Source organism: Oratosquilla oratoria, chromosome 30 (assembly GCF_046742065.1).
Source record: "Oratosquilla oratoria isolate Oo_2021 chromosome 30, ASM4674206v1, whole genome shotgun sequence".
In the NCBI taxonomy this organism is placed as follows: Eukaryota; Metazoa; Arthropoda; class Malacostraca; order Stomatopoda; family Squillidae; genus Oratosquilla; species Oratosquilla oratoria.
Window position 1 is genome coordinate 29,967,807 of NC_134806.1, and position 15,050 is coordinate 29,982,856.

Here is a 15,050-nt window from a genome sequence, read left to right on the forward strand (position 1 = left end):
TTGAAACTATCAACGTTTTGCATTTCATTAGAGGGCATTTCAGGAATCCCCCTTATCATTCTCTTTAAATAGAAAGGGTTCTCACTAGGAGGGATATATTGAGCCCCAGTCCCATATGGAATGTAACCATCAGCAAGTTTGATAACCTTGCATGACGGGCTACCATACAAGGGGGCACTTTCAATTGAAAAGTTTGAGAAGTTTTGAAGAACATCATTTCCTATGATCCCTAAAACGTTCAGTTGGTCTCCCTTCACTTTTGGAAAACTTGGTGAAACAAAAAATTGGTGATTATTCATACTAAGTAGTACAGAGGATAAGGAAGGAATTTGTAAGGACAAGTTGAATCCTGGAATAGCAAAGAACAAACTAAACAAATTCATCCCTGAGGGGAGTTTTAAATTAGCAGTGTAATTAAAACCTCTTTTATTCATTAGAGGTAAACCAAAGAAAGAAACTAGCTTGTCGATAGGAGGACTTAAACAAGGTCAAACTTTGTCCTCTACAAATTCCTTGTTAATGATAGAAAACTGGGCTCCAGTGTCCAACAAAAAGAGACATTGGGCAGTTCTCTTACCTCTGCTAATAGGAAGGGAAACCAAAGGAACAATGGAATCTGTTGAATTATGAAAATTAAACACTTTCCCTTCAGAAAGTGGTGACTTATAAGCCATAGGACACATGGCTCCATGGTGCTCGGGTTTGTTGCAAACAAAACATTTGTAAGGCAGAGCAGCCTTTAACCCAGGGCATTCCAAAGAACCATGTCCATGATTTAGACATCTATTGCACAGTCCTAACTGAGCTGCTCTAGCTTTCCTGTGCTCAAGGGATTTATAAGTACACTTTGAACTAGCATGGTTGGAAGCGGGGCAAAATTTACATCTACGGATAGACTTCTTAATGGGATTAGAAGTGACCTTAAAGGAGCCATCAACTCCCTTACTGGAATCAACAGGTTTTTTCAAGGAAATTTCCTTGACAGCAAGGGAGCTGGCAGTAAGACTTCGTTTGGGTTTGACATCAAGATCATCTGATCCCATTTTAAGTCTGACTAAAACTGACTGGTAAACTTCTTTGAGTTGATTGAAATTGGGGTAATTAGAATTAATCACCCGAGACAATTCAATTAGAAAAAAATTATGTAACTTATTTAAGATTAATTTGCTTATTAAATGAAGTCCCTCGCTTTCTGGCCTAGTGAAATCTACTCCAATTCCCTTAAGGTCTTGTAGCTTGGAATCTACAGACCTAATGTAACTTTCTAGGTCTCTCAAGAGTGAGACCTCCGGTGCATTGATAATGGAAATCAACACCTTATGTAAGATTTCTTCTTTGTTCAAATATAACTCATCAAGAAGAAGTACAGCAGTCATAATTTGAATCATCCACTAGTACATTCTCCACTAAATAGAAAGCCTCCCCTCTGAGATATCCCTTCAAATAAATTAACTTCTGACTATTAGTCAGATTGGGGATACCAGCTAAGGCATTCAGAAAACCCTTTTTAAAGTTGAAATAAGCACAAGGATTGTTGGAATTGTTCTCGAAATGTTGAAGAACAATAGGAGGAAGAGGAAGTTTTACAGAATTGACATCAGTGGACTTGCTAGATTTTTCTCCTGTTTTAGAGTCAAGAACTCCCTTTAACTCTCGTCTCCGTTCCTTATAAGGAGACAATTCAAGAAGAATGGACAGGCAGTAAACTCTGAATTTCTCCATATCCTCGTCCTTTTCTTCTTCGGGAAGAATTTCAAATATTTGCTCGTCCAAATTTTGGATTTCCGTAAGGAAATCGTCAAATTGACACAACACGGTGTCAATAACCGAATAAGAAAGTTCATCGAAGTTAGAACCCTTTATGAACTCTAAGTCCTTTGAGATAAGACCCTTTTTATGGGTTCTCTGTCTTCGGAGTTTTTTTAAAACTTCCGAATCGGACGTCTTATCATGACTAGCCATAACGACGGCAACCCAAACAACTCGTCACAAAATACACGAGTAAAACAGTCGTGCTGAAAACCGTCTTATAGACTAAGCACAACTAAGACAAAAATTAAGGAAAAATCATCAATTTAATTTAAATACAAGTTTAAATAGGAAAAAGCCAACAGATCAAAAGAAACCACGACAATAAAACAATGGAGACCACCACAAATATAAAACAAATCGATAAATTTCGAATGTTCATGAGAAAGACAAGGTACCCAAAGCCGGCAAAAATTTCGTGAAAGTTAACAAGGTCCTCAAACGAGGAAATTGATAAAACCGAACAAACTCGGTATAAAGAACAGGAAGCCAGACTTCGTAACCACACACTATCGTAACTTTAATAAAGCGCATACATAGCGGCTTACGACACAAAGGGGTAATAATTTAATGTCGAAATCAACTACTAAAGTTAAATTTAAATATTTAGATTAAATTCTCAAATTTAGAAATAATTAACTAAATTCGAGAATTCATATTATGTCAGAGAATTAAGATCTATTGTAATTATGATCTTACTTTTTCAAGAACGTCAGAGAACTTACCTGGTTGAGTTCTCTGACATAATGTCTGAGCTTGTAGTGTATTCTTGAGGCTTCAAGAGAACTGTAAAAATTCCTTTGCCGAGGTTTCTATGCGAAGCGTCTGGTACCAGCGCTGAAGGTGATCTGACGTTCAGTTAACAAAACGTAGTCTCGTTCGGCTGGGATTCTTACAAGCTCGTAAAAAGGTTCGAAACCACGGGACAACTAATACTTTACGTAAGTTCTCAAAGTTCTCGATTTGTTAATCAAAATTACAACATAGGTTTAATAAGAATAAAGAGGAAGGGGAGTTTAATAGTAAATTAAAATTACGACAGTGTGGTACGAAGTTTCAGGAAAGGTTCCCGATTCGAAATTAAACAAGCTTTCGGGAAATTGCCGTAGCTCAAGGTAAACAATGCTATTCCCGTAACAACAATTACCACAATAGGAGGGTTATAATAAAAATCAGATATATAATGCATAATATAATCTGTTCTGGATAATATAAATTGGCTGGCGAGTAACAGCTTCAAAAGCTTCATGCCTGTATCACTTATGAAAAAAAAGTAAAATAAAAAAAAAAGTAAAATAAATCAATAAAATAATGATAAAAATAAATAAAAACTATATCCAATTCATTGTTTTCCATCCACAGTATGGAAAGTTTTAACACGGAAAAGAAACCAATGTGGTCCCAAATTATCTTCAACATTCTCTCAAATAATAATACAGATCACACACCAAGTGCAAGCACTCATAGTACTTCTTTTAATTTTATTCTGTTAACATCTCATTTAATAGCTGTGGTTGTATATGCATCTTCAAAGCTGTTTATGATATTGGCTGATAAGCACAACCACTGACTGCTAAGATGACAATGTGACTGGCACAGAGATCAAAAGTGTTTCAGTTGCCCAATTTTTACTATTTTGAACACTGGACAAAAGTAATGTCCATTATAATAAATTTTCAACCCTCCAACATTGACAAACTTATAGAATTTTTTGGGGGCCAACTGTACAGTGTGTGTGTGTACACACACACACACACACACACACATTATATATATATATATATATATATATATATATATATTTATATATACACATACATACCAAGGGCCTCTTTCCCTTACAAGGGAGGTAGCCAGTCAAGGCATGCAACCACCCTCACCCATTTCACTTCAATCCACTACCCTTTCTGACCTGAATAATGATGATATAAAAATCTATAGACACTGCTGTGTTGATGGAGTTCATAGGTTTCAATTAGTAATTGATATGTGAACTACAAGTTGGGGCTAAGATGTGGCTATTATCTTTAGTTGTTTGATGGGTACCACCAGCTACTTCATTGCAATTTTCTTCATGCTATAGTATTGTACTGCAGTAACTTTGGAAAAAGATAAAAAGAATGAAAGAACCTTTAGGCAGATTATGAACCAAAATCAGCAACAATCATCTGCATGCTGTCAAGCAATCAACCTACTGCCCCAGGCCATTCTTTCAGGTGATCTAAGACTCCAAGGTAATTGGCACTGACCACTGGACTGTGCTTACAAATCACTCAAGGAAGATATACTGTGTTACTGTCAGGGTAGGGCAAGACTAGAGGTAGAATAAGATGAAGTGTTGTGTGTCTTAACACACCAATTCCATGGTATTTCTGGCAAGACTTTGTTCTGAATATACATGCTATATACTGAATACTGACAATGTTGTTTTTGTTACTGATGTTAGCCCATGGTTTTTCACTGTCAGATCTTTGATGCTTGGACTGAAGGTCATGTATCAAAAGTGAGGCACAGAATTATTTTGTTCTTTTCCAAAGGAAGGGCTTGGCCATTCAATTTTACTACTGGATGTTTCTTTCACTCATGGTTGTCTGGAGTGAGTACTGTTCCTGACAATTTTTGATGGGAGGCATCCATTCTACTACTACAGTTTATTTAAGTAGGGTTGGGTGTTCTTAGAAGCTACTTAGATGCTATGCTTGGTTATCATCATCAGGTCAATTGCATAGGTGAGCACCTTGCTGTCATGTTCTGGATCTGGTGTTGGGAGACCACTTATGAAGAGGTTGAACAATACAGGTATGTGAGAATATTGACCTTTCAAGAACTCCACTGTAGTCTTTCAGTCCCTGAAATCTCTTTGTTCTGTGTTATTCTACACTGTCTCCCAACTAACAGATTTGTTAACCATTTCCTGCTATTGTCTCTCTCCATAATCTTTTTCGATAGTAACATGTCTAAAAGCTTTCTCCATTTTTTTCTGGCAGAACTTTATTGTTGAACCCTTCCAGCACTTGTTGTGTCATATTTGTGGGAAGTTGGCTTGTGAAGTGTTCCCCTTGAATCTAAATTGGTTTGGGGAGGTGGGTAGATTAACTATGTTCCAACCTGCTATTGGTCTCCATTAATGTGGATATGGTGGATTATAATGAGACTGGCTTGTAAGATGCTAGGTTTTCTGGTAGTTTGTTTTGTTTAAATATGAATATTCTATGTGCTATTTTCCTGAAAATATCAGATTGTGTTTGGGCCTAAGTGTTTTAGATGGATCTTCAAGATCCTGGGCTTTCTGCATAGCAGTTTTTCAGTTTCTTTATTCCACTTTCCACATCTTTGCTGGAGAATATGGAGTGGCATCAGTGTCAAGTTTGATGTTTTAGTATCTAGTTATTTTCTGGAGTTATGAGTTTGAAACTTATTGCAAGCACAGGCTCTGAGCAGCAGAAGGAAACTAATCACAGTCTATAATCAGTTCATGAGAATCACACATGAATGATTCCACAGAATGGTTCCCTACAATTAAGAAAACAACAGATACCTTACCAACTATATGAAATAAAACCTCGAGAATAATAACAGGATGCACCCCACACTCAAACCTAGATCCTCCCCATAGAACATCACAAGACCCCTCAACACTATCAACTCATCGCATTACATCACACAAACACAACAAACTGAACACAGAAAAAACTATGCCAGCAGCATACAACTCGAACATCTACAACCACCTTCCACCTACAAGACATCCATACAGAAACACATTCACACTTAGATCACAAAACAAGCACTTCAAGACTAACTACAAAACACCGCTCTCCATCAAATCCCTTCATGGAAAAATTCCTCCTAGGAGATACAAGAACTCCAATTTCATGACTATCTCAAAGTTATCATCCAGCATTAAGACAATACCAACACAAATGCCTAGCCACAGAAACAAACATCCTCAGATGCAACCATCACAGAGCAGACAATGAACACCTCATTTTACACAGACTCACCCTAGCAATACCCAGACAAGACAATATTTCATCCTTGGGTGACTTGCAGGCTGATCTGAGAGCTGGTACCAATTGTCCGAGAGCCATAGGTCTCCCGCAAGAAAAACCTAGAACAATGGACTGATTAATGCCGATGGTATCAAATCATGACACCAGTCCAGAATGTGGAGAAGACTGCAGGTCTTCTGCAAGAGACTAAGAGCAATGGATTGATTGACTGATAACAGAAAATGAATTAAATTCAATGACAGTACCCAACACATTCAAGTAATAGAATGATTAAGGTGTGAAGTGATTCATCTCCTTAAGCATTGCCATGTCTTTTGAGGGAAAGCACCACATTGCCAGTATTGTGGATGCCACCATGGGAAAATCTTCAAATCTTGCACTCCATTTAGCAGTACCTGCAACAAAACAGAAATAATAATAATAATAAATACATAAATAAATTATGTACGAATAAAAAAGACTCCTTATTTTTCAACCTGTAGACTTAATTTATTAACCAGTACATTAGCCAAAATTAACTCAATGTACTCAGCCAATGTTACATACCCTTTGACCAATCATGGTGACATTAAATACACCAAGCACAGACCCACTTTCACTTAAGACCACTTACTCTCTCCATTCCCTAAGCTCTGATATAAAAACTTCAAGACTACCCCTTCCCCACTATCCCATAAATCTCCAACATATCCCATAATGCCTTCCTGCCAACCCTGTCATAGGTCTTCTCCAAAACCATACAAGCCCAAAAAGACATTCTTACATTTTGAAAAACTCGTATATCTGCCTTACTACAAAATTTTTATCCATACACCAGCTTCCTTTCATAAACCAGCACTTTTCCAATTACTCCCTCTGTTTCTCTCCTAACCATTTCAAAACCAACCCACATGCCTTCCCTAATCCACTTAACAGATTGATTCATGTAAATCTATTACATTCACATTTGTCACCTTTCTTTTGTCTATCTTTATGGGCCTCTTCTCCCTTATAAGGGGGGTAACCAGCCAAGGCACACACCCACTCCCACAACCTATTATCTCCCTCTCATCACCTCCTTGTGGATAAAAGGTCATCCCTGTCTCCTACCTACTGCATGGATCAGAAGAAATGCAACACAACACACTACAGAAAAGGAGAAGACGGGGAGAAATCCCTTCGGGCTGCGTCAATTTTGCTCACACATACTACTTCACCCCCCATCCCCCACCCATTCCACCTCATGCATCACATCATCATCCATATACAACCATTCTCCATTCACCCCTGTCTTCTGTCTTCTCCCGTCCTTCCTCAACAGACATTCCCCTCTTCCCCAAAGCCCCCTTCACCCCATCCATCCATCTCATCCTAGGACGTACCCTCATGTTCACTCCCTCCACATCTGCCTTCCATACCTCTTTTACTAGTCTTTCTTCACTCATTCTTTCCATGTGTTCAAACCATCCTAATACTCTTTCATCAACCCTATCTCCCAACTCCTTTTCCACCCCTGTTCTCCTCCTCACCTCCTCATTTCTCACTCTATCTAGCCTAGTAACCCCTATCATACTTCTCAGACACCTCATCTCAAACACATTCAAACTCCTTCTCTCTTCCTCTCTTATGTTCCATGTTTCTGCCCCATACAGTACTGTTGGCACAATCACTCCTTCATACAGTCTCCTCTTAGCATCCATTCCCAAATGTCTATTCCTCATTACACTTTTTAATCCACCAAGGCATTTACTCGCTTCTCTCAATCTACATTCTTCCTCCACCTCCACTCCACCTTTTCCTGCCACATTTGCACCCTAGTATCTAAAACTATCCACTTCCTCCAGTCTTTCTCCCTTAATGCTCACTTTCAGTCTGCTGCCACTTTCACCCCTTGAACATCTCATCTCCTTACTTTTACCCACATTTATACTCAGCTTTCTTCTTTCACACACTCTCCCGAACTCTGTCACCAACTTCCTCAATCCCTCCTCCGATCATGCCACAATCGCAGTGTTGTCTGCAAACAACAGCTTGCTCACCTCCCACTTTTCTCCATTTTCTTTAACCATCTCCAATCCCTGACCCACCACCCTTGCACTTACCTCTCGCACCACCCCATCCATGTATAAGTTGAACAGCTAGGGCAACATAACACATCCCTGACGAAGTCCCACCTTTACCTTGAACCACTCACTCTCTCTATTTCTAATCCTGACACATGCTCTACTACTCTCATAAAAACTCTTGACAGCTCCTAGAAGCTTTCCTCCTACTCCGTATATCCGCAAAACCTCCGACAGTGCCTTCCTGTCTACCCTGTCATAAGCCTTTTCCAGATCCATAAAAGCATACCTTCCCTAATTCCATCACTAACTGCTTTAGACCCTCCTCTGTCCCCAAACAAGTGCAGTGTCATTCACAAACCAACTGGCTCACTTTCCACTTACCTCCACTATCTCTAACCAGCTCCAATCTCTTACCCATCACCCTCCCATTTACCTACCACACCACACCATCTATGTACACATTAAACAACAGTGGAACTTTACAAGCAGAATCAATGACGGCTACCTGCTCGTGGTGGTCTTCAATGATTGACAGTGCAGCTGCCCATTTTCAAAACCCATAAAATCCCAATTGTCCTAATGGATGAAAGCTATGGGTTGAAATGTCTGGACTGAAATAAAGCTCTTTACTCTAACCTAAGCATTCCATGAGCCCCACATCTCAAACTTCTGTCAACCTTTTTCAATATATATATATATATGGAAAGAATGAGTGAAGAAAGACTAGTAAAAGAGGTATGGAAGGCAGATGTGGAGGGAGTGAACATGAGGGGACGTCCTAGGATGAGGTGGATGGATGGGGTGAAGGGGGCTTTGGGGAAGAGGGGAATGTCTGTTGAGGAAGGACGGGAGAGGACAGAAGACAAGGGAGAATGAAGAATGTTGTATATGGAGGATGTTGTGATGCATGAGATGGAATGGGGGTGAGGTAGTATGTGTGAGCAAAATTTGACGCAGCCCGAAGGGATTCCTCCCCGTCTTCTCCTTTTATGCATGGGGGGACGGAGAGGGGGGTCGCCGATTTAATGAAGCGGCCTTGCTGTGGATGTGCTGTGTCTGGCGACACTGCTTCTGACCCAGGGCAGTGGACAAGGTGCAGGGATGACCCGTCATCAAGGAGGTGCTAAGATAAGAGGGAGGGTGGAGGGGTGTGGAGTGTTTTCAGGGATGGAATGGGTGGGAATGTTTTTATGCCTTTTCCTTTTTGGCTACCTCCCTTGTAAGGGGGGAAAAAGCCTTGGTGTATGTATGTATGTATGTACATATATATATATACATACATATATATATATATATATATATATATATATATATATATATATATATATATACAGTATATATATATATATATATATATATATATATATATACATCATTCATATATATACCAAAGGCTTTTTTTCCCCTTACAAGGGAGGTAGCCAAAAGACAAAGGCATAGAAACCACTCCCACACATTCCATCCCCTACATACTCCACTCCCCTCTACCCTCTCTCTTATTTTGGCACCTCCTAGATGATGGGTCATCCCTGCATTTTGTCCACTGCCCTGGGTCAGAAGCAGTGTCGCAAGACACAACACATCCACAGCAAGGCCGCTTCATCAATTTGGTGACCCACTCTCCATCACCTCATGCAGAGAAGGAGAAGACGGGAGAAATCCCTTTGGGCTGCGTCAATTTATTTCTCACACATACTCCCTCACCCCCCCCATCCCCTACCCACTCCCCCTCATGCATCACAACATCATCCGTACACAACCATTCTCCATTCACCCCTAATCTTCTGTCCTTTCCCATCCTTCCTTAACAGACATTCCCCTCTTTCCTAATGCCCCTTTTACCCCATCCATCTCATCTTAGGTCAAGCCCTCATGTTCACTCCTTCCACCTCTGCCTCCTACGCCTCTTTTACTAGTCTTTCTTCACTCATTCTTTCCATGTGTCCAAACCATCCTAATTCTCTTTCATCAACCCTATCTCCCAACTCCCTTTCCACCCCTGTTCTCCTCCTCACCTCCTCATTTCTCACTCTATCCAGACTAGTAACCCCTATCATACTTCTCACACACCTCATCCCAAATACATTCAAACTCTTCCTCTCTTATGTTCCATGTTTCTGCCCCATACAGTGCTGTTGGCACAATCACTCCTTCATAAAATTTCCTTTTAGTATCCATTCCCAGATGTCTATCTCATTACACTTTTAAATCCCCCAAGGCAAGTAAATGCCTTATAACAGAAAATATATTTACCTCTAACTCTCTTTTAATGTCAAGCAAAAATCTCAATTTGAGAAATGAAAATACCAACCTCTTTTGAATAAGCATAGTATCTCCTGCCTGCCCTGGAGCTAGTGACTGGAGTGAGGGCATGGGCAGGTCCAACACACAAGCGAAGGCGGTTGCTACTCAGGTCTGGTGAGATGCCAAGGCCAGCATGAATCAGGTACTCGCCAATAATCATACCCACATCAGACACCTCCTTACTGCACACCTAAACATTTTAAATGAAAACCAATCATAAGTACTAAATAACATAATACACAATACAAGGAAAAATTTACTTATTTCATGAGTGATATACTTTATAAGCATCAACATCAAGAAAAATATAAAAAGAAAGACTATACACTAATGCTAAATATATTTCAATGCTTTGTAGCTTTGAAGTGGCTCTGCTGGTAAGTGATGAGATAGGAAAATGCATGGTGGAGTGGAAAGAAGTATCTTCAAGGTTAATGTGGATGAAAATGAAAATGAATTAGATGTGGGTTTTAGTAAGCACATATGGGCCTGGTATTGAGAAAAGTGTACAGGAAAGGGTGGCTTCTTGGGTAGATTTAAACGAGTGCTTTGAGAATTTTAGGAGGAATGTCAATGTAGTAGTGTTGAGAGATCTCAATGCTAAAGCAGGGATTGAACCAATAGATGGAGTGGTTAGGAAGATTGGAGTGCCACATAAAATTCATAGTGGAGAGTTCATTGTGAAGATGTGTTTAGAGTTGATGATAGCTAACAGAGTTTAAGTAAGAACATAAGAGTGAAGGAGACTGCAAGAGACCATGAGGTCTATACTAGGCAGTTCCATGTCCATTACCATTTGTCATCCCCATCCATAAAGTTGTCTAACCGTTTCTTAAAACAACTGATAGTTTCAGCACTCACTACATGGTGAAGTCAAGCATAAGTACACATGGGAGAGGGTGGTGGATGGAACAATGTTGATAAGGCATTAATGGACTATGTAGTGGTATCCAGTAGAAGAGTGGGAGGAATTCTGGATGTCCATTTTCTTAGGGGAGAGAGTGGGGGAATGTCAGATAATTTTTTGTTGGAAGGTAAGTTGATAGTGGAGGATAGGTGGAGAAAGAGGAAAAGGGCAGAAGTTAGAGGGATGCTTCAAGTAAATAATTTGAATGAAATGGAGAAGGAATACCAGAAGCTGACAGAAGTGTGGGAGGTGGTGAAGAATAGAGGTGGGAACAGAAGTGGAATGAGTTTGTTTTATTTCAAGGTAGAAGTAGATAAGGTATGCAAAGATGGTATGTGGAACGTGAAGGATAGAAGGTAATAGAAGGAAGGGTAGTGAATGATGGGATCATGAAGTGAAGATGGTAGTAGAAGAGAAGAAGTGAGCATTTAGGGACTGGTTACAAAGTAGGACTCAGGAAAATACATAGAAAAAAGAATAAAAGCAAAACATAAGATAAAGGAAGCAAATAGGAGAGCAGATGTAAAATGGGGTAGGAGTGTGAAAGAAGATTTTGAATTGAGTAAAAACAGGTTTTGGAAGCAAAGCAAGTGGGGGGTGAGTCAGGCAGAGAGAAAAAGATAAATGATGCAGATAGACATATGTTGATGGAAGTGAAGGCAGTATGGAGATGATGGGGAGAGTATTTTAGAGAGCTGTAGAATGTGGAGGAGTATAGGGATTGATTGATTATGGCAGTGGTGGGAGGCAATGAGAAAATGGACGAGATATAAGGAAAGATAAGGTACAAGGAGTTTTGAAAATTATAAGAGCTAGTGAGACACCTAGGCTGAGTTGGATGGGTGTCATGTGAAGCGCTTGAGAAAAGGAGGTACAGTTAAAATAGACTGGCTAGTATTTACCTAGTTGTATTTTACGGACGAGAGCTATGCTCGTAGTGACCCGTTTTCATATCTCTCCGGATCCAATTTATTCTTAAAATCGTGTATAGTTTTAGCACTCACTGTTACTCCATTTAGTTTGTTCCAGACATCAATCACTGTATGTGGGAAGCTATTCTTTTTCAGGTCTCTTCTATAACTGTCCTTCTTTAGCTTCTTTTCATATCCTCTTGTTTCTCTTCTGTCCCATTTTAATAAGTCGTCTCTATCGAGAATTTCCATCCCTTTCATAATTCTGTAAATGGTCAACAAATCACATCTTTCTCTTCTCTGTTCCAGTGTTGATAGATGTAATTTCTCCAATCTTTGTTCGTATGTTAAATTTGATAGTGTAGATGCCATTTCTGACACTGCTCTTTGGATTCTTTCTAATTTTCTCATATTCTTTTTTGTGCTAGGGGCCCATAGTGTTGCTGCATACTCTAGTTTAGGTCTTATTAGGGTAACCATTATTTTTTTACCATTTCTTCATCCATGTAGTCGAAGGCCACTTTCATTGATCTTAACATGTTAAAAGCCTCTCCAAATAATTTATTGATGTTTTTCAGGTGTCAAGTCACTTAAGATGATCACTCCCAAGTCCCTTTCTGAATCGACTTTTTTGACTTCCTTGTTTCCAATTTCATATTGACCCAACATTCGATTTTTGCTTTTTCTAAATTCCATTATGCTACATTTCTTAATGTTGAAGTTCATCTCACATCTCTGACTCCATTCCCATATTTTGTCTAGGTATTCTTGTAATGATCTGCAATCTTCTTCTGTTCTTACTCTCTTGAGTAATTTGGCATCGTCAGCAAAGAAGTTCATGTAACAATTTACTCCCTCATCCATATCATTTCTATATATGGCAAACATTAAAGGAGCCAATACAGAGACTTGTGGGACACCACTCTTCACATCTTCCCAGTTTGAATTTTTGTCTCTAAATACCACTCATTTTTCTCCCAATTAAGAAATCCTTCATCCATTCCAGTAGCTTACCTTGTATTCCTCCTATTATTTCAATTTTTCTTATTAATTTTTTATGTGGTACTTTGTCAAATGCCTTCTGCAAGTCCAAGAAGGCGCAATCTGCCCAGCCATCTCTTTCTTGCATTATCTCAATTAGTCTCGAGTAAAAGCATATTAAGTTTGTGGTACACAATCTTCTTCTAAACCCAAATTGTTTAGAGTTTACTTTTTTATTTTCTTCCAAGTGTTTGGTCCATTTGTTTCTGATTACTTTTTTGCATATTTTTGCTACTGTGCTTTTAAAGGATATCGGTCTGAAATTTGTAGGATATTTTTTGTTTCCTCCTTTATATATTGGTACTATGTTTGCATCTTTCCAATCTTGCAGTACCTTTCCTTCTTTGAGTGAGAAGCCTATTATCTTGTATAATTTGCCTGTCAGTTCGTCTATACACTCTTTCAGTATCCAATTTGCAATTCCATCCGGTCCATGTGATTTCCTAACATCCTGGTTTTTTATTTGGTCTCTTGTTTCTTTCTGTGTTACCTTTATTTTTTCATTTTTGGGAATCTTTCATTGTTTCCATCTTCCCAAAATTGTGAGCTCTCAATTGTAAAAACAGACCTGAAATGTCTGATCATAACTTCTGCCATTTCTGTGTAGTCTATATATTCTTTATCTCCTTCACACAGTTTTACTATTTCATGTTTATCCTTTAGTTTTTCATTTATATATCTGTAAAAGAGTGGTTGATCCTTAAATTTGTCTATAATATCTTTTTCATCATTTCTTTTTTCTTCCCTGCGTATATTCACATATTCGTTCCTACATACATACATATACCAAAGGCTTTTTCCCCCTTACATGGGGGTAGCCAAAAAGAAAAAGGCATAGAAAACACTCCCACCCATTTCATTTCCCATATATTCCACTCCCCTCCACCCACCTCCCTCCCTGCTATCTTGGCACCTCCCGGATGATGGGTCATCCCGCATCCTGTCCACTGCCCTGGGTCAGAAGCAGTGTCGCAAGACACAGCACATCCACATCAAGGCCACTTCATAAATTTGGCGACCCCCCCCTCTCCGTCCCCTCATGCAGAAAAGGAGAAGACGGGGAGAAATCCCTTTGGGCTGCGTCAAATTTTTTTCATACATACTTTCTCACCCCTCATCCCCCACCCACTACCCCTCATGCATCACAGCCTCATCTATACACAACCCTTCTCCATTCACCCCTATCTTCTGTCATCTACCATCCTTCCTCTACAGACATTCCTCTCTTTTGTAAAGCCCCTTTCACCCCACCCATCCCATCCATTCCTAGGTTTTATATATGTTTGCCATTTGGATGTTTTTTTGTCTTTTTTTCCATTTTTTCCAGGTTTTGTCTCTTCTTTGATGTTTATATGTGTCTGGGAGGAGAGAATGCTGGAGAACTGGAGGATTGCATGTATAGTTCTGCTTTACAAAGGAAAAGGGGGCAAATGTGACTGTAGTAAGTTTTAGAGGGATCACTGCTGAGTGTAGCTAGGTCTTTAGTTGAGAGGATTAGGAGACAGTGGGAGTAATTAGTAAGGAGCAGTGTGGGTTTAGAAATAGGAAAGGATGTATGGATCAAATCTTTGTGGTAAGGCAGATTTGTGAGAAGGCTTTGGCAAAAGGTATATTTTTTGGGCCTTTATGGACTTTGAGAAGGCTTATGACAGGGTAGACAGGAAGGCAATGTGGGAGATATTGCAGATATATGGGACTGGGAGAAAGCTGTTAAGGGCAGCCAAGGATTTTCATGAGAGTAAAGCCTGTGTTAGGATTGGAAATAGAGAGAGTGAGTGGTCTGAGGTAAAGGTGGGGCTGCATCAGGGCTGTATTATGTTGCCATGGCTGTTCAATATGAGCATAGATGGGGTGGCACAGGAGGTAAGTGCGAGGGTAATGGGCAGGGAATTGGATATAGAAATAGTGGAAAGAAGTGGAAGGTAAGCCATTTGTTGTTTGCAGAAGACATTGTGTTTGTGGCTGGGTTAGAGGAGGGATTAAGGCAGTTAGTGACAGAGTTTGGGAAGGTATGTGATAG

General features: G+C 39.5%; 1 protein-coding gene across 5 annotated transcripts in view; it reads right to left on the minus strand.

Moving 5' to 3' along the window:
• Nucleotides 1-2,988: 2,988 nt before the first annotated feature.
• The window catches only part of fsd (transmembrane protein fates-shifted), a 52,256-nt gene continuing 40,194 nt past the window's right edge, over nt 2,989-15,050 (minus strand). For all 5 annotated transcript variants that reach the window (XM_076212729.1, XM_076212732.1, XM_076212731.1 and 2 more), the window contains 2 exons: nt 10,179-10,361; nt 2,989-6,217 (listed from right to left, as the gene is read on the minus strand). In XM_076212729.1, the coding sequence (XP_076068844.1) occupies nt 6,110-6,217; nt 10,179-10,361 (291 nt within the window). In that variant the 3' untranslated portion in view covers nt 2,989-6,109. The remainder of the gene's footprint in view (nt 6,218-10,178; nt 10,362-15,050) is intronic.